General features: G+C 41.6%; 2 protein-coding genes across 2 annotated transcripts; one reads left to right on the top strand and one right to left on the bottom strand.

Annotated features, from left to right (window-relative positions):
• Window positions 1-1,544: 1,544 nt before the first annotated feature.
• Window positions 1,545-16,620, top strand: ehd1a (EH-domain containing 1a). Its single transcript, XM_039813774.1, has 6 exons — window positions 1,545-2,338; window positions 7,035-7,132; window positions 12,204-12,445; window positions 13,065-13,235; window positions 14,933-15,097; window positions 15,469-16,620. Exons 1-6 carry the CDS (start codon window positions 1,950-1,952, stop codon window positions 16,000-16,002), a joined length of 1,599 nt encoding a protein of 532 aa, XP_039669708.1. The 5' UTR covers window positions 1,545-1,949; the 3' UTR covers window positions 16,003-16,620.
• A 4,613-nt stretch (window positions 16,621-21,233) lies between these two features.
• map1lc3cl (microtubule-associated protein 1 light chain 3 gamma, like) lies at window positions 21,234-22,908 on the bottom strand. The gene is made up of 4 exons (XM_039813836.1): window positions 22,754-22,908; window positions 22,600-22,655; window positions 22,278-22,384; window positions 21,234-22,036 (listed from the first exon to the last, which is right to left on the bottom strand). The coding sequence occupies exons 1-4, from the start codon at window positions 22,809-22,811 to the stop codon at window positions 21,847-21,849; spliced, it is 411 nt and encodes a 136-aa protein (XP_039669770.1). The 5' UTR covers window positions 22,812-22,908; the 3' UTR covers window positions 21,234-21,846.
• Between the last annotated feature and the right edge of the window lie 1,080 nt (window positions 22,909-23,988).

Genomic DNA, 23,988 nt, shown 5'->3' with positions numbered 1-23,988 from the left:
GCTCAGAAAACTGTACAATGAAATGAATACCACCACTACCACTACCACCACCACATTCTCAAGGTCTGCACATACAGCTGTGCTGTTTCTGTGGGTCTCACCAGCTGTAACAGCATCTCCATATGGAAAAACTCTGGCTTCCAGTGGAGCTGCTGTTATCTGTGGTGGGACACCTCTTGTCATCGAAAGCTGCGGGGACTCTCTGTAGCTTACAGTTCACACATCTGATTTTCAAAAGTCAATGGGTTGTGTACAGTAACATCTTCTTTTTGCTGTTTAACATTATGTGCCAGTTAGATGCTTATATCTGTGCAGGTTGCTCTTTGCAATAAAATTAAGTTGATCCCTAAAATCCTGTGTAACTGTCCTTCTTTAATGTGCTGAAAACATATAGATGACATTGTGTGTGTGTGTGTGTGTGTGTGTGTGTGTAGAGAGAGAGAGAGAGAGAGAGAGAGAGAGAGAGAGAGAGCTTTATGTACACACATTTCATATACAGTAGCTGTCTAAAATGAAAACAAAACTACATAAGCAACACTTAAATGGTAATAGCACGTGTAAATCTGACAATTAAACATAAAAGGTTTTCATATTGACATAAGGGCATTTCAAAGGACTGGAATAGAAGAATATTTTGAGTTTCAATGTTGAGAGTGAAAGGACTAGAGGATGTTTTGGATGAGATTTGAATGAATTGTACTGCTGTTATAACAGGTCAATTCAAGTGCGTACTAATGCCTGCAAACCAAAATAATAGATCAAAGTCTAACTAAAAATCTTTTTGAGCCATAAAATTCAAACAGAAAACTGAAAAAAACGTTAAAACATTATATATATATACACACATCACCCAGTCTGAGTAATACACAATAAAAGACCATATCTCTGTTCAATTAGATATAGCCATTTTAAATTATAACCAAAACCTCATGAATATGAAACCAAAATTGCTTGTAAAAGGTAAAAAAGTTATTGGAAGATTCACTGACAAGAATGAATAAACGAATGAAAGAATAATTGAATTCATCAATTAATGAATGCTTACATTTGAGTGTCCATATGCTGTATAGATAAAGACATAGTATATCAGATACAAACTTAACAAATTAAATGCTGTCATACTGACATAATGGCACCATAAAATAAAGGAATAAAATTATATTTTCAATTCAGGGTAGAAAATTGTATTAGTGAGAGGATGTTTGTGTGAAAACTAATAACTGATACATAGTTAGTTATGCTTCTATAATAACAATCAAGTCAATTAATTTGTTTTATTCTGTTGATACCCACAAAACAAAAGAAAAAAAACGTTCTGCAGCAAAAAGCAAAAACTCCAAAACTAAAGAAATTGATACGAAAGAAAAAATACAAACAACACTAAAAGTAAATATATCATTATGGCCCTTTGGTAGGAGGAAAATTGCCAATACAGACAAAACTGATAAATTGGGGAATTTAAAGTTGAAAGCATAAAAATACCCCACCACAATATTGGCATCGATGACGCTTTTATTGTGAAATATGTGTATTTCCGGTATCCGCTGCAAGCGTGTCAGCCTACTTTTTGAGGGGTTCACTGACAGCTGGTTGCTAAGCGAGTTAGCCAACCGCAAAGAGAGCTAGTAGCGGTTATATACTGCCACGTTTCTGTAGTATTAGACGAAATCTAGTTGCCTAACTATTTATGGGGGAGTGTAGTTGGCTATCTTACGTAAACCAACGCCAGCTGAAGAGGGAGTCCTCCCTGAATGACTGACTCGTAGTGTGTGGCTAGCTAGCGAAGAGGAGGGTGGGGACAAAACCTTTCAAGACCTCGCCCAGCCGTTGCTTCATTCCAGCAGGCAGCTACTCTCTTGACGGTGTGAGAGATCCACGCCACAAAACCAGATAATTATTCAAGGGGAGACTGACACAGTTGTGTCAACTAAGGGCAGAAATAAGTAATCATGTTCAGAAAAAACTTGAAGAAGGACCCCGAGCTGTTTCAGAACGTGTCGGAGGGGCTGCGGCGACTCTACCGGACCAAACTGTTCCCGCTAGAGGACACGTATCGATTTCACGACTTCCACTCCCCTGCACTCGAAGATGCCGACTTCGACAACAAGCCCATGGTCCTCCTTGTGGGTCAGTACTCCACCGGGAAGACCACCTTCATCCGGCACCTCATGGAACAGGACTTCCCCGGTATGCGCATTGGCCCCGAGCCGACAACTGACTCTTTCATCGCGGTGATGCACGGCGAACAGGACGGGGTGATACCGGGTAATGCTCTGGTGGTCGACCCCAAGAAGCCCTTCCGCAAACTCAACGCCTTTGGCAACGCGTTTCTCAACAGGTAAAGCCAGTGCCAAGTCCCCAGACCACATTAAAGAGCTTACACTGAGTAATAATGTAGCTAATACACTAAGATTATAGGAACTTAGCAGTTAGAGCTCTACAGTTATTAATTAATGTGGGATTGAAATGAATATGTCATGTTAATGAAATTATTCTTGAAATGGCATTAGTTTATACAAATGCATGTTGAGAACCGTGTCAAAGCAGCACATCACCCATGATTTAAATGCCCTCCCGACATGTTCTTACATGTAAGCTACCACACAAGGAAATTCACAGTATTCTGTTCCCAGAGCCAAGTGTGTGAGAGTTCTCGCTCTTTCATCATCTTGAGAAAATGCTGGTGTTTAGTGTCAATAGCTGTGTGGAAGAACCACTCTGTGTATGGCAAAGCAAAGGACAGGGCGGTGCTTTCCAACACCTGATCCCATTGACAAGGACGTCCTTTCACTTTAGATCAAATCCTGCCAGTTAACATTGCACCTTGCCCTTCTTCAGGCACTTCTTACTTGAAGCACCTGACAGAGCCACTGGTGACACATCGTTTTGTTCCAATGTCACAGCCTGGCCCCTTGAACATAGAAATAGTTGTGGGTGTTGCTAGGCAACAAGCTGACCTTGGCCTGCCCTAGGATGTAGGTGCCATAAGTTTCGTACCCCTTGGTCATATAAGTGTTACCTCATCAGTAGAAGCCGACAAGCCAACTCCCTTATTCACTACCTGTGTGTAGGCTTTATGAAATCTTATCACTAAGGTTTATATCTTTTTAGTGTCACTGTCTATCTTCTTGTAGTATTGTTTCATTGAGTGAGCAGGTGTTTCACTGAGACATTCAGCTCATTGGCGTTTGAGCCACATGCCTGATGAACCAGTGGGTCCAAGAAAACCCCCAGAGGACTTCCAAACATTTTTGGAATCACCCAGTGACACGTATTCCTGGTATTCAGCCTGATGTCAAAGTCTGATGTAAAAACATCCTCATGGCAAAAACTCACATGACTCAGAAGTATTGCATAGGTGGGGCTTTCACTCATTAATGCAAGATGAACATTTGGAAATTATAGAAAACAGCAAAAGTGAAAACAGAAGAGAAAATTCAGAGTGTGAGCTGAGACTGCACTAGCCAGGTACTGTGAGTCAGAGCCAGCATGACGATGCTTGGGGAAAACATCTTAATCCAATCTATTGTTTGTGGATTTGTGACGACATCTGATTGTAGATGTGTCACTTCCTGTAAAGGATGTGGGTATATCCCTTCTCTTTTCAGTGGCCAGTGTGGTGGTGTGACCCTGCAAAGGAAAAGCCAGTCAAACAGATGGACAAATAATACACAAATGACTAACTTGTCATGATTGTATTGCCCTTTTAGCTGCAGAGTATCAGTCGGGTTGTCTAGCCATATTTTGTATTAGTGAAAACACTCTAGTTGACACTTCCCCAGATGTTCGGCCTATTTGCCTATTGTCCCTTCCCTCAATTATGTGGAGTGTTTGCTTTATCTTGCATGAGTGCAAGTTTCTGGCAAACCGCATCAGTCAAGTTCAGAAAAGTGAAGCATTTCAGATAATACTTTTAAAAGAGTGGGGGGGGTTTTAGACCTCACGGGCCTTGATTGACTCCTCTGGAGTTTATTACAGACTTGAGGGGAAACCAGATAAGATTGTGTACAAACAAAGGCTATTTTCCATTGTGGCATCATTTGTCAAACTGTTGGACACAATCCTGTGATATCATGGGACTTGTTGTTCTCTCTGAATTCAGGCTTGAGTGGTCATTCATTGGCTTAGGGAAAACTCACATGATCATACATTACAGAATGTGTGTTTATGACCATAGCAGGTGCATAGCAGGACCTGTTTGAACAGCTCTGTGTATGTGTGGACCAAATACATAATTATTAAGTTGTGATGGCACACAGCCCAAAGCAGGCCTACAGTTGATAAAAAAAAAAAGTCTGTTAAGAACCAGATCAAGACAAACATTTGGATCTGGGCTGCTTTTGGCTCAGACTGGGCCAGTTTTCAACTTTCCTTTTGAGAAGGCCAAAATTATTTGTTGGCCTTCAGCTGTTGGTTGACTGAATGTTGTTGTTTTTTTTTTTCATAGAAGTATTAGGTAGATAAAGATATCAAGGATCAGTTTGTTAATTGACTGATTTTAAGGTGGAGGAGAAAATACCATGTCAGGGGAGCACACAAGGCCTTGCTCAGCATTATGGCAGTTTCACAGTGTAACCTAGCTCTTTAACCATAGTCCTTTTAACCTGCAGATTAGCCTTTAACTACCAGCCTCAGATAGGACTTACCCCTCGATATAATCAGTTATTTATGAAGAGAGTAAACAGAAATCAGTCATGTGATCCACACACCTACAGTTTGCTCTCGGATTTGGCAAACCCTAAAAGCTAGTAGCTGGTGTCCTCTACTAGCTTGCCAATCTTATGACAGTTTTCCCACTATTCTTACTCACTATTTTTTGAAGCAGTCTAGTTTCAGATTGTAATGTTTCTGTAAAAGTAGCCTAACTCCGGATAGACCTGCATATTTTTTAGCTTCTGCTTCCTTAGTTAAAATACCTCTGCAGTCAGAGGGCCTCCGTGTGTTTGTGCTTTCTGTAAGCCATTAGTCAGTAAAACCCGAGTCAGCAAAGTTTAAGTTCCGCACTGGCCCACCCTGGCCAACACTGTCCCGCTCCGTCCTGTCCTGCTCATGGCCTTTCATTCCAGGACACTGACTCTGCAGTTTACTCAGATAGGGGTTGACACATGCACAGCCTTACAGAGCACATAGGAAACAAATACAAATGAGGCCAGATGTGTAGATATAGATTATGATATATAAATAATTTGCACACACACACACACACACACACACACACACACACACACACACACACACACACACTAGATTTTAGAGGAAGCAAACGGAATAGTGACACAGTTGTAACCTCCCTGTCCACATCCCTAGTGACAGCCGCCCTATTTCCTCTTCTCTATGGGAAGTTGAGCTTAAGATTTGAGGGAAGATCATAGGTCAGGAGGTGGGGCAAGAGAGGAAGACTCTTTTTCATCAGCCTGAGCCAGACCCCCATAACATGAGAGGTCTGATGTGGAGTATTAACCCAGGCCTTCATGACAGACCTTACAGAGAAGATGGGGTTTCTCACTTTCTTGAGACATAATTGAACAGCAAAGGATCTCAGATAGTTTAAAGCTGCCGGGCCCTCGTCCCTGGTAGGGTCTACTGTTTCTAAGAATTCCAGCTCTAGTTCATCAGAGCATTTTTTTCCTACAAGCTCTGTGTGGAAAATGTCCGGATAGATGGTTAAATGGAAAACCTGTGGATATCATACGACATTAGCTATGAGAGGAAGTGGAAAGACCTGCATGTTTGTTATCTTTGGCAAACGCTGTTATTGTAATGTTATAGCATGCATAGGATCTCTATGCAACTCTCATATTTCTTTGACTTGTTCATTGTCCTTGGATTTTCCTTTTTCCTCTCTGTGTGTGTGTGTGTGTGTGTGTGTGTGTGTGTGTGTGTGTGTGTGTGTGTGTGTGTGTGTGTGTGTGTGTGTGTGTGTGTGTGTGTGTGTGTGTGTGTGTGTGTGTGTGTGTGTGTGTGTGTGTGTGTGTGTGTGTGTGATCAGTGTGGTTGCCCCAGGAATGTAAAAGCATGGTTCTCCTGGTCTTGTGACCCGGTGCCTCTGAACTCATGTTGTGAGTATCGGTTCAGAATGAGGGAAAGGGCAGCAGAGCGAGGAGTAGTACTTTGAGCCGTGGGTGTCATAACAATCCCCTTCTTTATTCTGAGTGGGACACCATATCTTTATGCAAAACCACTCATCCTCTAACACTCCATAGTGTGTATATCTGTCTGTGTTTATGTGAGTGTGTGTGCCTTGGCTCGATTTTTGTTGGAGAGCAGCACACCCCTTTAAAGTTTAAACCCCAGTGTCCCAGTTTAAAGGAGACCATTGTGTGGTGTATTATGTTGCGTTGGGAATGACTCAGGCCTACAATTTGGAACTTATAATGTATTGTCCCACTGTTTCCCTAACATTCATACATCAATGGTAACCTCCTACAAGCAGCTCCCTCGCTGTTTTGAAAAATCAGAATGATGTAGTCTCACTGTTTTTGCTGAAGAAAAAAACTAAGATCCAAAGATCAAGAGTGTCAACTACAGCTGAAACAATTAATTGATTAATCAATTAGATGACCAACAGAAAATGGCCCAAACTATTTGAAGATGTCCCCCTGGACAGACCAAATGATGCATAACTAATCTAGAAATCAATAGGCAGTTCAATCAATTATTAGAATTATTGTTAGTTGCCGTTAGCAGCCCTAGTGTCAAGGTTGAACCAAACACCAGGCATAACATGTGCTGTGTGGAAAAGCTCTGGTACTTTTCCATTATTATGTTAAAATCCACCCACTGCTGCTTTGTGTTTTAGTGTGTCTTTTTCAGTAAGGGTATTCCACGAATGTTAGTGCCTCATAGCATGAAGGTTGCAGAATGTCTGTTTAATGTCAAGCTTATGTATAAACATTCTCAACCTACTTGTTTTTTGTGTCTCTCCCACCCTCCCTCTCTACCCCTATGCCTCTCTTTCTACTCTCTTTTACTTTCTTTTTCTCCCCTCTCTGCCCTGCACTGTCCGCTCTCTCAATACTGTATTTTCTTGGCAGGTTCATGTGTGCCCAGATGCCTAACCCCGTCCTGGAGAGTATCAGTATCATCGATACCCCTGGAATCCTGTCCGGAGAGAAACAGAGGATAAGCAGAGGTCTGGCTGACATAAATACTCACGCTTTACTCACTCTCTCACTCACCTACTCACTAGTCCTACTGCTGTTTAACAGAGCCACACCCTCTCTGCTCTAAAACTCTGAAATACTGTAATCGCATTATGCAAAATGAACACACAGGAAGTCACGAGTTCAAATATGAAAAGGAAACCTACTACATACCCGACCTACATACTCTTCCTTTCCCTAAGTCTCGCTCTGGTATTTCTTTTTGGCATGCGCTACACAAAGTCAACTCTCTAGTCATAGTGCTCTCCAACCTGTATTTAACTCTTAAAGCCCTCAGGTCAAAGCCTAACCAAACAGGTCATGTCAATCTGATGGAGGCCTTCACAGCTTGATGGTAGCAAGGAGAGGACGCAAACTACTGTGAAGTTAATTTCCTGTATCTGTGGTTTTGTACGGCACTATTCTCTTTCACATCCTTCCCTCTTTTTTGTTTATCTTTCTTTTTGTTTTCAGATGGGCCTGTAGCCAGGTTTATATTAAAAGATAGAATTAACAACAACAATCGAAATGATTTCCTCTATGCAGCTGTGCACCCTCTCTATTTGTCCTGTCCTGTATCATTTATCACTTTATATCTGAGTCATTTCCCTGTGATCTGTGAAGATAAATCATTTTATATTTTTATCTAATTGTCCATGTGCTGCCGCAATTCTGTGACCAACAGGGTCACTTCAGAATTGCCACATAAACAGTTTTCCTTTTACTTTTGATGATCCTACATAACCCAAGCAGAGATAACCGTGCAGCTGAACACCGCTTCAGCCTTTTCTACCTGATTTTAAACCGTTTTAAGAGGAAGCACACATACATTTGTCTTTTGTGTACTCTAGTGAAAGGATTTGGAGTTAAATGGCAAACCTAGCAGAGAGTTTCCCAAGACTGCCCTCCTCCCACCACCACTGCCCCAGAGAGCTGTTACACAGTCAATAAATCTGCTCTTTATTATTGAGTCGGATTTCCTATGACACACAGCACAAAGGAAAAGAGAGAAAATATTAAGACATAGAGTTTAAATGACAGTCAATCAACAGATTGATTCATCATTTTAAAGTGCTTATATTATGCTCATTTTCAGGTTCATACTTGTATTTAGAGGTTGTACCAGAATAGGGTTATGTGGTTTAATTTTCAGAAAACACCATATATTTGTCATACTGCACATTGCTGCAGCTCCTCTTTTCACCCTGTGTGTTGAGCTCTCTGTTTTAGCTACAGAGTGAGACATCTCACTTCTGTTCCATCTTTGTTAGGAGTCACACATGCGCAGTAACGCTAGCAGCTAGGCGAGCATTATAACGTGTGTTACAAAGTGATGCACGTTCGTCACGGAAGTAAAGGCTGGACTACAATAGAGCTGTTTGGAACAGTTGGTGAACTGTGTTTTCTGTTAGAGCTGGTAAATCCCTTTGGGGTGGACTTTGGGCTTTTTCACTTTGTAAAGCTATAACGTGCACAAAAAGATATATAACACAATAAAGGAAAGGGAAAAGCCAAAAAGCATAATATGAGCACTTTAAGGCATTTTTCAGGCAGAATTGCCAAACATATTTTGGTTATAGCTTCTCCATATGAAGATTTGCTGCTTTACTCTAGTATCTGTTTTTTGGACTGTTGGAAGCACGCAACAAGCAATTTGAAGACCTTACTTTGGGAATTTGTCACCGCTTTCTGACATTTCATATATCGATGATTCATAAATTAATAGAATACGGAGGGTTGGCAAAGACACTGAAAAGGCCAAACGAGCAGCTGTAAACATACAAGCATAAACGTGTGCCATCTGAAAAGAAACTAAAGCAAGTGTCTCTATGAATGAAAAGACTGTCTCCTGTCGAGGTGACCCCATCCAAAAAGAGGAGGAGCAGACGAAATTCCCACACACACACACACACACACGTTATCCTCTTAACTGTTTCTATATAAACAAAGATACAATACTGTACTACCCAGACATACTGTACTCGCTGTGTCATATATAAACAGGACTGATTGGATTGTGCAGCTGAAGTGTGACGGGCATGTGTTTCTGCCGGTACAGCTTTGTCATTGCATAATGCTTTTTTATTATTATGGAATCATTTTTGATGAGGTCAGCAAGTGTGGTTCAGAGCTTGTACTTTAGTTAACCACAAAGTGTCGAAAACCATAACGAAACTGTGATTTTGCAGAACTGGTTGGCAGCTTTCCCATAGTTGCTGCTGATGACTTGACATGGATAGTGGCACGTTTAATGCAATTTAGAAAAAATAAAGCGGATTTGTCAGAAGCTGAGTTAAAACTTTTGGCATTAACATATCCCTGTAGCTTTGGTTTAAGGTTTAGTTTGACATGATGGGAAACACGCTTATTCACCTTTTTCAGTTAGAGTTAGATTAAAAGAGAAATACCACTCATGTCTGTATGCTAAATATGAAGCTACTGCCAGAGACAGTTACTTAGTAGAAAGGCTGGAAACAGGAGGAAAACAGCTAGCCGGGCTCTGTCCAAAGGTAACAAAATCAAGTAACAATGAAGCCCACTAATCAACACATTATATCTCGTATACTATGTATAAAAACTGAAACAAGTTGTGTTTTTACATGCGGGACTACTCCTTTTAGAGCTGAAACTATTGGACATTTAATTGATTAGTCGATCGCAAGAAAAATTAATCAGCAACTATTTAGACAGTTTAAGTCATTTTTCAAGCAAATATTCCAAAACGTTGATGGTTTCAGCCTCTTATATTTTTTGCTTTTAATTGTCTTACATTATTGTTGGTCAAAACTGTGCCGACATGATAGTGGTATTAATCGTCTGATCTAACTCTCAGCAAGAAAGTGAGTGTGTTTCCCAAAATGCCAAACTAGTATTTAATTATACTCTAGATTTGAATGATAATGTATTTTCTAATATAAACAGATTTTAGACAAATAACTCTACAACCAGGTCTTCTCCCATTTCTCTGCTCTCTGTCAGTGATTGGCACATATTTATGAGGCCTGCCTGACTGCATGGGTGTATCCCTACATGTCTATACACATAGTAGAGGCACAGTCGTTGCCGATGCTATGTGCTATAAGTAAGTCTAAGCTTGAGCAGCTGTCTCTCTGATTCCCTGACACGTGTTTAAAAACCAGACTTGAGAAAGAATGAGCAAATGTCCTCGGCTGGCTCCCAAAGGGATCGTGGACTTTAAATATTCCCCTTTCATCCCCCTCTACTTTCACATGTCGTCATACACGCAAACAGGCACAAACTCCTTTTTGTTGAAGGGGTTTTCCTGCGTCCATCTCTTTCTACATGTGTGTTTTTCTTTTACTTTCACTTTTATTCACCCCCGTCTTTCTCTCTCTCTCCTTTTTTTTATCTATCTATATCACAGTCTCTCATTCTGTCCATCTACTGTATCTCTCTGTCGCTCTTCTGTATACATGTGCTCAGACACACAAAAGCCAGCTACGTTGGAGTGCATGTGCAGCAGATCTACCCCTGATTGTGCGACAACCGAGATGAGCTTTTAGAGCAACTGCATTCTTTTCTGATCAGATGACACATGGACTAATCGGAACCATAATTCTCTCTTCCTTCCTCCCTCCCTCCTCGGCTCCTCGAGGCAAAAGAAAGCTCAGTGAAAAAGGCCTTGGTTCTTAGATAACCAAAGGAAGTAAATAGTTCTTCCTTTTTTGTTATTTCATTAATATCATGCTTGTTTCAAATAAGGCACATTGCTGAAAACTGTCCCTGATAAAGGTCATTTCATTCCTAATACAACTCAGATTTTCCAAAAAGGACTTAAATATGTTCAAACTGTCTTTACCTTCATATGCCTCTCATGCTGTCTCAGTAAAGCTAGTTAATAGGTAACCAGGGGAAACAGTCCTGTCTCTTTTAAAGCCCTTATCTAAACATTACTGGATCAACAAGACGAGGAATATGGATGAATGAAACCTGCGCCAACACACAATTTATTGACTGATTGGAGCCATTGAGCTCTTTGTCATGTTAAACTCTTGTATTTCTCCACACCAGTATGCCATTTGTAAGCACAGTACTAGTGCAAAGGGTTAGGGTTAGCTTAGGCTGACATGAGTGGGGAAAACAAGACAGTGACAATCTATATAAGTTAGTACACATGCTGGTAGGCTACCCCAGTGTCCATGCCCCTCCGTACCCAACCGTTTTGACTGGGTCTGTAACAGTTCTGATGAACTATAACGGCTCTGAATTGAATCTCACTCAGTTGATTATCAAATCAGTTTATTAAACCAACAACACATAATATAAGGAGATTTTATATTGAATATTCTTTACAAGAATGCTGCAGTATTAGCCTAAGATATCAGTGAACGCTGTGCGATAATCTGTGTTAAGTAAACCAGAAGTATAACATGTAAAACCCGAATTATAAATCAAAGAAATGTCAGACAACAAAGACACAGAGTAGTTGACATGATATGCAAAATCTAAATACTACCTGTCCTTACTCACAATGTATTACAGTAATGTAGCATTCTTTTGGAAAACTAATGTCAAATAGTTTCCAGCCTAAATACATATAATATTTAATGTTATTCTGACCTTGTGTCTAGGCATGGGCTGGTATGAGTCAGTATGATAACCTTCAGCAAAAATATCAAGGTTTCATGGTATTGCAGCTAAAAATGTATATATATATTTTTTTTTAAATGTCTGGGGAAAAAAACTTTTTTCCATTGAACACAAAGTATTTTATTTTGAAACACACTGCTGCACACTGGCAGGGAGATGGATTTCTGAACTGCACTTTCTTTCTTTTAAGACTCCTTAAAAAAAAAAACAGCAGAAACAACAGAAAATTTTAGTGGTTTTGAAACAGTGACTTTTTCAAACCGCGGTTTACCTTGAAACTGGTAACCGGCCAGTCAGTGTCAGTCAGTCAGTTTAGAGTGGGGGGAAATCCAGTGAATCGACTGTAAACAAAGCCCTTAACAGGACAATAGTGAAAGTCATCGGGGGCACAACAGTGTCTGTGCAGATCCCATTTTAACCACGCAGTCTCTTCTCCTTTTCTCTCTCCAGGTTACGACTTTGCCGCGGTGCTGGAGTGGTTTGCAGAGCGCGTGGACCGCATCATCCTCTTGTTCGACGCCCACAAGCTGGACATCTCGGACGAGTTCTCCGAGGTGATCCGAGCTCTGAAAAACCACGAGGACAAAATGCGTGTGGTGCTGAACAAGGCGGATCAGATCAGCACTCAGCAGCTGATGAGGGTCTACGGAGCGCTGATGTGGTCTTTGGGAAAAATCATCAACACGCCGGAGGTACAAAGCATTAGTTTTTCACATGTGTGCTTTTGTCGCAATCCACAAATTTATTTGATTGGGAAAACGTTTCAATCTCAGTCGGATCTGGGAATGAAATGTAAATGTTTTGAGGGAACATGTAGCTTTAGGTACGTCTGGACAGAGGTTAGGTGACGGTGATTGAACAGCTAATGTTCTCAGTTCGTCGTTGTAACAAAAGCGGCAATAAAAAAAAGTTGTGCTACCTGATATCGTGTGACCCAGCTGACTGTTCAGTTAATATTTGATCTGGGGCCATATTCATAAACCGATCCCAGAGAAACCTTTGGAACATGTAGAGAATTATTCATTGACTTTGAGCTTCACTAAAGGATGTGAACCCCTGAGCACATACGCTTAAAACTTTTATTGTTGCTTCACTGTCAACCTCACAGTCCTGTATTGCATTATTTCATATCCTGTATGTCTATTTTGAGTATGCAAATTTATTTTTGTGTCTGTTTTAAACTTTCTAGCCAGATTGCGGTGTCATGTATGTGACTTGTGAAATATTTTCCTCTTGTGTGGGTAGTAAAGTGTAACCTGATGATCAGTTGAGGTTATTGGAGGTTAACTCATTAAACTAACTTGATTCCAGGTTGTGCGTGTGTACATTGGGTCGTTCTGGGCCCAGCCCCTGTTGGTCCCAGACAACAGGAAGCTGTTTGAGGCAGAGGAGCAGGACCTGTTCTTAGATATCCAGTCGTTGCCACGTAACGCCGCTCTACGCAAACTCAATGACCTCATCAAACGAGCACGCCTTGCCAAGGTCAGTATAAACAAGACGACAGACAGACATTGCCATCTCTAGTGCAGTGCAGCTAGAGTGGCTAGAAAACACCTGATTTTAAAAAGCTGCGTCAACCCATCTTATTTTCGCTTTCATTCTTTTTCATTCTCTCTTCACTGCCCCCTGTCCTCAGTCCCCAAAAGAGAGGGATCCTGTTTTATGCAACTTTGGTGTTTTCTTAACTAACCAAAGGCAGAAGTTAGTACAAGTATGTCTGAAGATTACAGTAATTTGATAAACCAGAAGAGAAGAGGGATTATTTGTTATTTCTGCTTCTAGTCTATATGTATATATGAAAACATTCACAACTTAAAAAAAACCCATGAAACAACACATGGAAATATTAGAAAAAGTTTGATTGTTAAAATTGCATCTACATCTATTTCATCTGCCTCATGAAAAATCCAGCATCTATAAATACACAAAACATTTTTTCTTATTTAAAGGTGCCCTGCCACACAAAATTGTTTTTACTTGCATTTTTTAAATATGTTAGGTCCATATATGTGAACTGCTACCTCCTCTGTCAGCTCTAGCCACTGAAAAGAAATAAGCGGAGAAATCCGGCCAATTACAAAAGCTGGTCAGTGTGACGTGGTGTTGCCTGAGCTCACTACTATTCATGAGCTCGGCCAGTTGGGTACAGGATGCTGATAGCCAGGCTCTCATTGGCTAGCTGTTAGCCAATCAGAGTCAAGCAGCTTAGCTCGTTGAATATTAATGAGAACTGGCACAAATCAAGCTGAGTCTTCCTGCAGGCTTTCTATACCACGCTAGAATGGCTTGAAACAAGGTAACCAAGGCATTTTTTCCACAAAAAAATGTTACAGAGTCCATGGTAGAACTTCAGACATTACCACAAAGTAATGAAATACGTGTGGCAGGGCACCTTTTAAAAGTTTTAACTGCTGGACACAAGATATCTCCTACTTCACTCAGTCATCATTCTTGTGTTTGTGTTCTAGAGGTTTCAAGTTTCCACCTCACAATTGCATACTGGACCATGTTTGGCTTCCAGACTAGCTGTCACAAAATTGTACAAACACGTGTTAAACTTAGATTAGTAAAGACAACTGTCTTCCTTCAGCTGATGAATGTGCAGGGATGCAAACAACTCGCTTTTCAGCAAATGTCGCTTTTTCCACGTCATTTTGGGTGACTTGTACACCATATGCATACATTGCTATACTGTAGGTACATTTAAAAAAATTCCACAAAAAATATAACCAAATTGCTCTGCTGCACTGTGTTCTGCACTCTGACTTTGGGTAGCTCTCTCTTTTTTTCATCATACATGTGTTTGCATCCCTGAATGTGAAAACAGACTTCTAGTGTTTTGATTGGAGGGGGGTCTTAGTTTTCTTGATAGCATCAGAAAGCCTCTGAGTAAGATGTTAATTTTGTGATGATTTAACAGGGATTCCAGCCAGGTCTCTCTCACTGTACTTATTACAGAGTAAACTCCCTATAGCATATGTTCCCTTGAACACCAAAGTCTCAGTTCATAATCAGTTCATTGACTAGTTCAAAACTAAATACACTCAACTTTTGCTTTGGAGAAATAACTGAAAATGATTAGAATACAGTGTAAACAATCGAACCCCCCACGGTAATGACGAAAGCGCAGTTCAATAATCACCTAAATTAGTCTGTCCTATTTCCTTTATGGTCCGCAGGTACAGGCCTACATTATCAGCTCTCTGAAAAAGGACATGCCAAGTGTGTTTGGAAAGGAATCCAAGAAGAAGGAGCTGATAGCCAACCTGGGAGAAATCTACCATAAGATCGAGAAGGAGCACCAGATCTCACCTGGAGACTTCCCCAACCTCGCCAAGATGCAGGTGAGATTAAAGAAAAAGATCATTCCAGAGATGAATCCAGCCACCTACACAGTAGACTGATATGTACCATTCAGAGTTACATAAGCTACTTGATGCAATAACAACTTTGACTCTATTTCTGGCATGTTAAATAAAGTGTTAGAAACAAACGGTTCAGAGTAGAATGACCTTCCAACCTTTACTCTCTTCACATCTTTGCCCTTCTTTCCTGCCCTTGCCCTCCAGGATGGGCCAGTGCGGGGATGAGATTTATTTTTCCTGGTTTGTCAGGAAATCCTGCTTCTTGTATGCTACACCCATTGGTAGCCATTGAAGACTGATCTATTTCTATCACCAATTCCTGTTTTCTCTCAACCCCCTATTCCCTTCAGGAGCTGCTGAATGGCCAGGACTTCTCTAAGTTCGCAGCGCTGAAGCCAAAGCTGCTGGAGGCGGTGGAGGACATGCTCGCCAACGACATTGCACGTCTCATGGCGATGGTGCGCCAGGAAGAAGCCGCCATGCCCAGCCAGTCCGTCAAGGGTGGAGCCTTTGAGGGAACCATGAATGGTCCCTTTGGTCATGGCTATGGAGAGGGTGCCAGCGAAGGCATCGATGAGCTGGAGTGGGTGGTGGGTCGTGACAAGCCTACATATGATGAGATCTTCTACACCCTCTCACCCATCAACGGCAAAGTGTCCGGCGCTGCAGCCAAGAAGGAGATGCTGAAGTCCAAGCTGCCCAACACGGTCCTGGGAAAAATCTGGAAGCTAGCAGACGTGGATAAAGATGGCCTCCTCGATGATGAGGAGTTCGCCCTGGCCAACCACCTGATCAAAGTGAAGCTGGAGGGTCACGAGTTGCCGCCCGCGCTGCCTGAACACCTGGTGCCACCGTCCAAACGTGGGACAGCCCTGGAGGCCTAGAGGAGGAGGAGGAGGAGGAGGAGGAGGAGGGGCAGCCTGGAGACTAGCCATGTCAATGCTTTTGCATCATGTTTAGGACTCTTCAGACAAATGTCCAACCACAAGCATGAACAGCATCATCCTCCATCGAGCTGTGAGTCTCCAGGCTTCCTGACACACCATGAGGAGGTATCGCTGTGATCGTTTTCACCAGAGAGAGACTGGAGGGGAGGTGGGAGGGGAGGGGAGGGGGGAGGGTCCATCTTTGTGCATTAGGGAATAATATTTAGGTATCTGTTAGAAATAAATGAGTGAGGTTGATTTGCAAATGGATGAAAGGACATTACCGGATCATGAACTGATGGGTAGTTGGAAGTCGCATGATGGGGCTGAACATGGATTTGTGCATCCTGTGTAAAAGATGTCTTCTAAGTATACAGTCCATATTATTATATGTTGATCCAAAGAAATATAGTTTTCTTTTTCCATTTGGAGAGAGAGAGAGGAAATAAATAAAAACAGCTATTATAATTGTGTCATCTATATTTTTGTATTTCCTGACTGTTAACTTGGACTTTCCAAATGCTTCCCTTTTTATTATTTTGCCAGGTAAATAAAAAGGAATACTGTACCATCTGACTCGTGGTTATGTGGATTTTCATTGAATATTTGATACGTAACATTGATTTAAGTTAATCAGATGTTTGATTCACGGAACAAACTCACTGGAAGGAAATTGGGGAAATCATTGTTTTGTGCCTTTTAATTTGTAGTCATTGGTCATATAGGGTCATGTCAAGGACGGTCACCCAGAGGTCATCAAGACACTGACTTTTTTTATTTTGAAATGCCCCCATTTCGATAGTTTCAACGTAGTGCAGTGCCCTCTGTAGGACAGAACGAGTTGTCAGCACTGCCACGGGACATATAAGGCCATTTACCCATGACACAAGTCGCCTCTCACTGCATATTTGTGAGGGCAAATTGAAACCAGCAGTGGAGGCAGACATTTGAGACTTTCTCTGGAGCATTTTCAGGACACATGGAGAGAATTTACACAACTAGAAATTCAGTCCATGCTCAAGCAGACAAGCACAAATCATAAAAAGAAAGACCGGAAGCTGTAGCTTTATTAAAGTCATATTGGGAGTCTGACTAGAGATGAAGCTGGCTGCTTATAACTTCGCTTTACATTCACTTCGTGAACTTGTACTATTATATAACCTGAGTTGGCAGGTGTGAATCTGCTCTGATTGGGTCTGTTTGAATAATTCAAATAGAATGTAGGTATAACAAAGGCAAATCAGATGCACCTCAATGTTTGTTAGTACATTTGAAGGAATTATGATTTCCCCCCAACATGAACCTTGTTCATCAAGGCCCCAGCAGCCAGGTGATTGATGCAAGACCAAGAATTATATAAACACATTCCCATACTATATTTTTCACTGCATGTATGTTCACATCGGTGCCTTATTTTACATCTATCATCCTCAACATCACCTGGCTGTTGTCCAATTTTTGTGACGAGAGCAGAACACCAATTCTCTGAGAAACGGTGTTATGTTTCATTTTCACGTTGCACTCAGTCATGCGTCTCTCCCTCATCGGCACACTTAGGCCTCAGTGGAGACTCATTGGTGTTCTACACACTGATTCACTAGATTATCATTCAGTGTTGAATACGCATGATGCTCACCATCTTTTTTTTCCGAGTGGCAGATTTAATCTTTGCTGAAGTCCAGAGGCGCTCTCTTGTGTCTTGTTAAGTTATTACAGGTATTGTGTTTGGATAGACTCATATTAGGGCCATGTATGGTTGTGTCCTTTCTTATTTTTTACTGGAGTGTCTCAGCCAAAATAGCAGTAGCACTTACAACAGCAGTTCCCAACCTCTTTTAGTTGTGACCCCTTAAAAATATAGTTTGTGATCCCTTTTCGCAGGTTATGACCATGAGTTATAAGCAGTTAAATCAAAGAGGGATTTCCCTTCTTGGATTGTTTCATTTGAAGGATTTGGCCTCAAGAGGTAAAAATATCCAGCATTTTTGCAAAATGAACCCCTTAATTTATCCTATGTTCTTGATCTACAGGTTAGGACTCTGAACAAGACCAGACCATTAGTTATAAAACATGTAAAACAGACTTCTATGAAGAGCATAGTTAAAGATCAGAAGGATAAAATGGATCAAATAACAGCAATACATTTATCATAATAAGAAATGTGAAAACAGATACACAATACATTTTAAATCTTTACAATAAATTTGATTTTTATTATATATTATATTCCAACCAAAATAAATGGTTTAGCAACTCAGACATTCTTCTAAATCAGAGAGAAGAGGTACAGACTGAAGCATTTTATGTGTGGCATACATTTAAGAAAAAGTTTCTTTTGGTTTCTGTCAAAATGTTGTCCAAATGTTGTAAAGCACCGAGTGTCAGTTAATGTGGTGTAAATTGTATATAGTATTTTTCCAGCATTACTGTAGTTTACATAAACTTACAAGTGGCTGGATCTTAGGTTTGGTGTCTTAAAAACAAAAACTAAAGTGATGCATTGAAGTAACCTAATTTCTCTACTTGTAAAGTCAGATTCTAGACGACATGATCTATATCCATCCATCCATCCATCTTCTTCCGCTTATCCGGTGTCGGGTCGCGGGGGGAACAGCTCCAGCAGGGGACCCCAAACTTCCCTTTCCCGAGCCACATTAACCAGCTCTGACTGGGGGATCCCAAGGCGTTCCCAGGCCAGGTTGGAGATATAATCCCTCCACCTAGTCCTGGGTCTTCCCCGAGGCCTCCTCCCAGCTGGACGTGCCTGGAACACCTCCCTAGGGAGACGCCCAGGGGGCATCCTTACCAGATGCCCGAACCACCTCAACTGGATCTATATTTACAGCATAATTCAACATTTCCAAAATTCCTACTCTTTTTTTAATAGTGACTTCTGCATGTTTCCAATTGCTTTTTGTAAAATCTTGTGGAAATAATCTGCTGCAGACTTAGTTTTATTGAGCATTAGTAGGCCTACTGACATGCATTTGATAATTTACAGCTTGCAGTAGCTTCAGGGTTGTTCTGGAATGATAATATATTGACAGAGAGCTGCTTGAATGCCCACAGTGATGTGAAGTGACTGTACGTCCCTGTGTGTTTGGATAGCTGTCTCACTCCCCCCACTGTATATCTCTACTATACAGTGTTTCCTTTTTCCTGTCCGTTCGGACCTCACTATCTTCCCCTCCATCTCTTTTTCCCTCTTCCCTTCTTTTCTTCCACATGTTGATGGAGAGCAGCTTTTCCCTGTTTTGCTGCTTCTTTGTTTTTCATCTGTATTCCCTGTCACTCCCCCCCCGACTCTTTCTCTTACCCCCTCTCTCTCTCTCAGTGTTTTGGGTCACATTTGTCACTTCTACATCTAAAAATACTCCCCCCTCACCCTCTGACACACTGACCCCTGCAGATAGTTGATTGTGCGAGGCTTATATGACACAATCATGTGGAGGGAGTGCCGCTTCTGAGAGGCAGGTGAGGAATGAGGCACCCAGGGGTAACTATAGACAGTGCAGGCAGTGCAGTTGCACTGGGGTAGTAGCAATCTGAAAACTATTTATTTAAATAAATATATGATTTTCTTTTCTTTGGTATTTTTTGCCATGTACAGATATGCAATGATGATTGCTGAGTAATATGTATGTTGTTGATATTGACCAATGGTTGGAGTCAAACCCGCGGCCGCTGCGTCAAGGCTTGACCTCTGTATATGGGTGCACGCTCTACCAAGTGAGCTACCCAGGCGCCCCCCTGGTAGCTAGTTTATGCACAAAATCTGCTATCTGCAAGCCAAGCGAGCATGTCATGCCTTTCAAACATAAAAGCGGCAGATACTAGCGTGCACTAGGGCCTGTCTTAACTACCTTACACCACTGGGGGCACTTGTATGTGTGTGTACCATAGACTGTTAATATTAATGGACAACGCATCCAGTTCAGCGAAGTGCTGCAAATGCGGAAGTGCCTTAAACCTGCATTCTGTCTGAATTCCAGCAGGGGGCGATACGTGCGGTTGCAAAAGGAGGTTGGTTTCTGTAGAAGTCTATGAGAAAGTGACCCACTTCTCACTTGATTTATTACTTCAGTAAACATTTTCATAATGAGTTTATGGTCTCAATCGCTAGTTCGAAGTCTTCTGCAACTAAGAATGATGTACATTTTTTGTATTATGGTCTTGTTGATTTTAAAATCGGCGATAAAGCAGGGGGTGTTTTAGGGCATGGCTATGATGTGATTGCCAGTGAAAGTGTGTAATGTAACGTAGAGTGTAAGCAGCTCCTCCCTCACTCCTCCCGCTCGTCTAAAATCGTCACATCTGCAACCAGGATGGCTACACCCGTAACGGCAAACTCGACTCGACGACTCATAGCAGATCTCCACAAACCAATGGGTGACATCACACATGCTCTGTCCACTAATTTACAGTCTATGGTGTGTACAGTACATCTGAGTACAAGTAGTCTCACTTTGCCAGACCTTCCTTCACAGCACTGCAGTGGAGGGTCTGGCTAGTCCACACAGCATTCCGGGATGTGAGAAAAACGTGCTCTGGTTTATTGCCATTTCTTCAAACCAATCACAATGGTCATGGGCTGCGCTAATCTCCGCACGGAGCCGCTGCAAAATAGCCTCGGGAAAGATCTTGTTTTAGGGAAACGTGTACGTTCAAAAGTTGTTTTAGTCGTGCAACAGAACACTCAGATTGGACAGATCTAGTCTAGCTCTCGATTTACCCTGCACAGATCTGAGGAGCAGTTAACCGACATCCGGCTGAAAAGAGTGAAATCCGGCAGAATTTCCGACGGCAACGGAGCAATCCTGGAAGTGGAACGTCGTGGATATAGACAAGAGTACAAGTGCACGATAAAATCACTGGATTTCAAGTGTAACAACACCATAACTTCAACTGTTAATGCCTTAACCACCCAAAAAGCCCTAAGATTTTATGAAACAATGTCTACTTTTGATGCTTTAATTTAACTTGAAGGATTAAACAGCTTCTGTGTTGTTTGACAAAATTCGAAACCCATTCAAACTCCATTCAATGATCTAAAACATCTGGAGTTCAAGCTAAAAAACACAGCTGTCACCTAAAAAGTTGACATTTTGAAAAGACTATCTTTTTCCTAGCAGCAAGCTAACTTTAAATATTTTATAAACTATAGTTAAATATCACACAAAGTCAATAAATTAAAATGATATTGATTTATTTTTTGCTCTACTGACAGCTGGATACAGAACAAACCATTCAGCATTCAAGTGACATCCAGGTTTTCAATGAGGGCCTCAAGAGTCCGGAGCATAGTTTCACATTTTTAAGGAAAGGACGAGGATGAAGAGGCAATCGAAGAAAGGAGAGACGACAGGGGGAGATAAGTGCTAAAAAAAGGAGTCTGATTACCAGCAAGACATTGACCCTGTTTGTGTAGAGTGGAGAAGGTGGTGGTTTTACAGGGCAGATATGAACATGTTTGACCAGCAAAGACATAGAACAGACCAAGAAAATCATCCCAATTTCTTTAACATTTTGGAGAACTATTGCATCTGTATTGAATCTAACAACCACTCTGTCTAAAACAAAGACATCATCATCATCATGGTGAGCCTTGTCCTAGCGGCAGAGCATGAAGAAAAGAGTAATTTGCTGCATTTGAAAGTCCAGAAAGTTTCATGAGGTAGACTGATATGCAATTTGGGGCTAAAAAAAACTGGACAAAAACAGTCTCTGCTTGGTTCTTTTTTCCTCCAGTTTGGTTGTGTGGTGTCTCCACTATCGGTTCAGTTAATTGTATGTGCTTCAGGTTCAGCAGGGCGGTCTGGTTGCTGTTTGAGGTGCTCCGAACATCTCCTGTGAGGCGTAGGTGATGTAGAGGAAGCCATCAGTGTCACTGTAGCGGGAATAAACCTCCCCCATGCTGGAGGACATGCAGGACATGCTCTTCTCTGCCACTAGGAGGAACAGAGCCTGGGTTGAGTCCAGGGCAATCTTATTCCTGAAAGAAAGAGACAGTTGGAGAGGTGGAGAAAGGATGGAAACAACAACAGATTTTTAGGAAAAAAAGAGAGTATGAGGGAGGCAGGCAGAGAACAATGGCACACCTGACAGTTTGGGGGAGAAAGTGGAGAGAAGGGAGGGTTGGCTTGAGAAGAAAAAGTCTAGAAAACTCCAAAACAAGCTGGTTGAGAAGTAAGGTCTATTGATTCTACGAGCACACAGTGTCACAAATTAGTTACCTGAGCAGGCAGAGGAACTGACCCAAGGTGAGCTCGAAGGGAACCAGGAATTTAGTTTTGTCCAACAGGGGGAGAGTCTTTTCACGGAGGTAACGTTCAACAATGACCTGAACACAAAAAAACACATCTGGGGTAAGCTGCTGGTGCCATCACACACACACACACACACACACACACACACACACACACACACACACACACACACACACACACACACACACACACACACACACACACACACACACACACACACACACAACATAAAGTGTGACACTGGTGATTAAATGTTATTTATTAATATGTGTATGGAAAATCAACTCACAGGCAATTTGTTGGGGAATTTTGTCCGAATGCTGCACACTTCATCTTTTCTTGTCTCTAAAAAGAAATATTTTATACACATTTCACACTTTTAACAAAAGCGTCAATACAGTGTGAGCTCAATGTTTTAATGCAAGCAACGAAATGTGACTTACCGAGGCATTTCCTCTGCTTGAAGGGCATCATCTCCATAGATTTCTCAAAAGGAGCCATGTTTGTTTGTTACTTGGGGTGGTTTGCAGAGACCAGCGGTGATGGAGGTGGCGCGGCGGTCTTTCCCGGGCTGACAGTGAAGTCCCCTCGGGTGGAAGTCAACAAACCCCACTGAGCTGCTCTGACCGCTGGTGTTTTATAGGAGAATGAGCTAGGAGGAGCCGAAATGCGACACCAACAAACAAAGACACACTCCTGGTCCTGGTGGGCAGTGTGAATGCACATTCACACATACTGGTTATCTCACTGGGCATTCTCACATCTACTGGTGATATTGGGTGCTGCTGTGCAGACAGGAGTGTAATGAGGGCAGCCCACTATGTGAGGAGCACAAACACCACATGACATGATTCAGAGGAACCTGGTGCCACCACCTTTATCATGAGGTTTGAATGCTCTCCATTCAACTCTGACCTTTGACCTCACTGTTTGATAGCCTGAGAATGATCGTGATCAATAGTAACACTAAGTGGAGTGTTGACGTGAAGGCATGGACGGATTATGCCCCTGTAAACAGACATGCAAAAAGCCCCAACATCTTTACCAAGAGCCAGACTTTATGATGCCTTTGCCTCTTTTTTGTTCTTTCCCGTCTCTTTGTATTCATTACACATCTCTCTATGGTTTTGTGTCTTTTTGTGGTTATTTTGCATCTTTTGGAGAAGTTTTTTGTCACTTTGTAGCCATTTTGTGTTTCTTTGTGGTTGTTTTGCTCCCTTTTGTAGGTATTTTGTGTCTATTTGCAGTTGCTTTGCATCTTTTTGAAGTTGTTTAATGTCTCTGTGGTCATTTTGCATCTCTTCGTGGTCGGTACATGTCTTTATGAGTGATATTTTGCAGGTGAAGGCCAGGGGGGTGGGGCCCTGAAACTTTGGGCCCCTGACACTAATCCATCAATGCGGTTTCAGTACTGGGGCTCTCACAGGTGCCGTATCTCCAAACTGTATTTCAGTTTGATAATAATAATAATAATAATAATATTTCTGCTGTAGATGTTTAAGGATATAATGCAGTAAGGTCTAGAGTTTCATTATATACACTCAGTTGCCAGTTTAAGGGTACACAAATTAAAGCAGTCTGATACAACAACTCTGTAATAAATCCTGCACGAAAGATATAATGTTCAGTTTTGAACTGCGTGATCATTTTGAAGGTGGCAGTTTGAGCTGCTGTTGAA

The sequence above is a fragment of the Perca fluviatilis genome, chromosome 10 (genome assembly GCF_010015445.1).
Source record: "Perca fluviatilis chromosome 10, GENO_Pfluv_1.0, whole genome shotgun sequence".
NCBI classification, from domain to species: domain Eukaryota; kingdom Metazoa; phylum Chordata; class Actinopteri; order Perciformes; family Percidae; genus Perca; species Perca fluviatilis.
Note: the sequence above shows the minus strand (reverse complement) of the source record. Positions and strands in the feature narration are given on the sequence as shown.

Excerpts from the sequence above, each read along its gene's own strand:
- ehd1a (XM_039813774.1), top strand. The coding sequence starts at position 1,950 with ATGTTCAGAAAAAACTTGAAGAAGGACCCCGAGCTGTTTCAGAACGTG. Across the intron at positions 12,446-13,064 it reads AAATCATCAACACGCCGGAG|GTTGTGCGTGTGTACATTGG; the intron begins GTACAAAGCATT and ends ACTTGATTCCAG. Across the intron at positions 15,098-15,468 it reads CCAACCTCGCCAAGATGCAG|GAGCTGCTGAATGGCCAGGA; the intron begins GTGAGATTAAAG and ends TATTCCCTTCAG.
- map1lc3cl (XM_039813836.1), bottom strand. The coding sequence starts at position 22,811 with ATGGCTCCTTTTGAGAAATCTATGGAGATGATGCCCTTCAAGCAGAGG. Across the intron at positions 22,385-22,599 it reads AATTCCCCAACAAATTGCCT|GTCATTGTTGAACGTTACCT; the intron begins GTGAGTTGATTT and ends TTTTGTGTTCAG. Across the intron at positions 22,037-22,277 it reads CAGTTCCTCTGCCTGCTCAG|GAATAAGATTGCCCTGGACT; the intron begins GTAACTAATTTG and ends TCTTTCTTTCAG.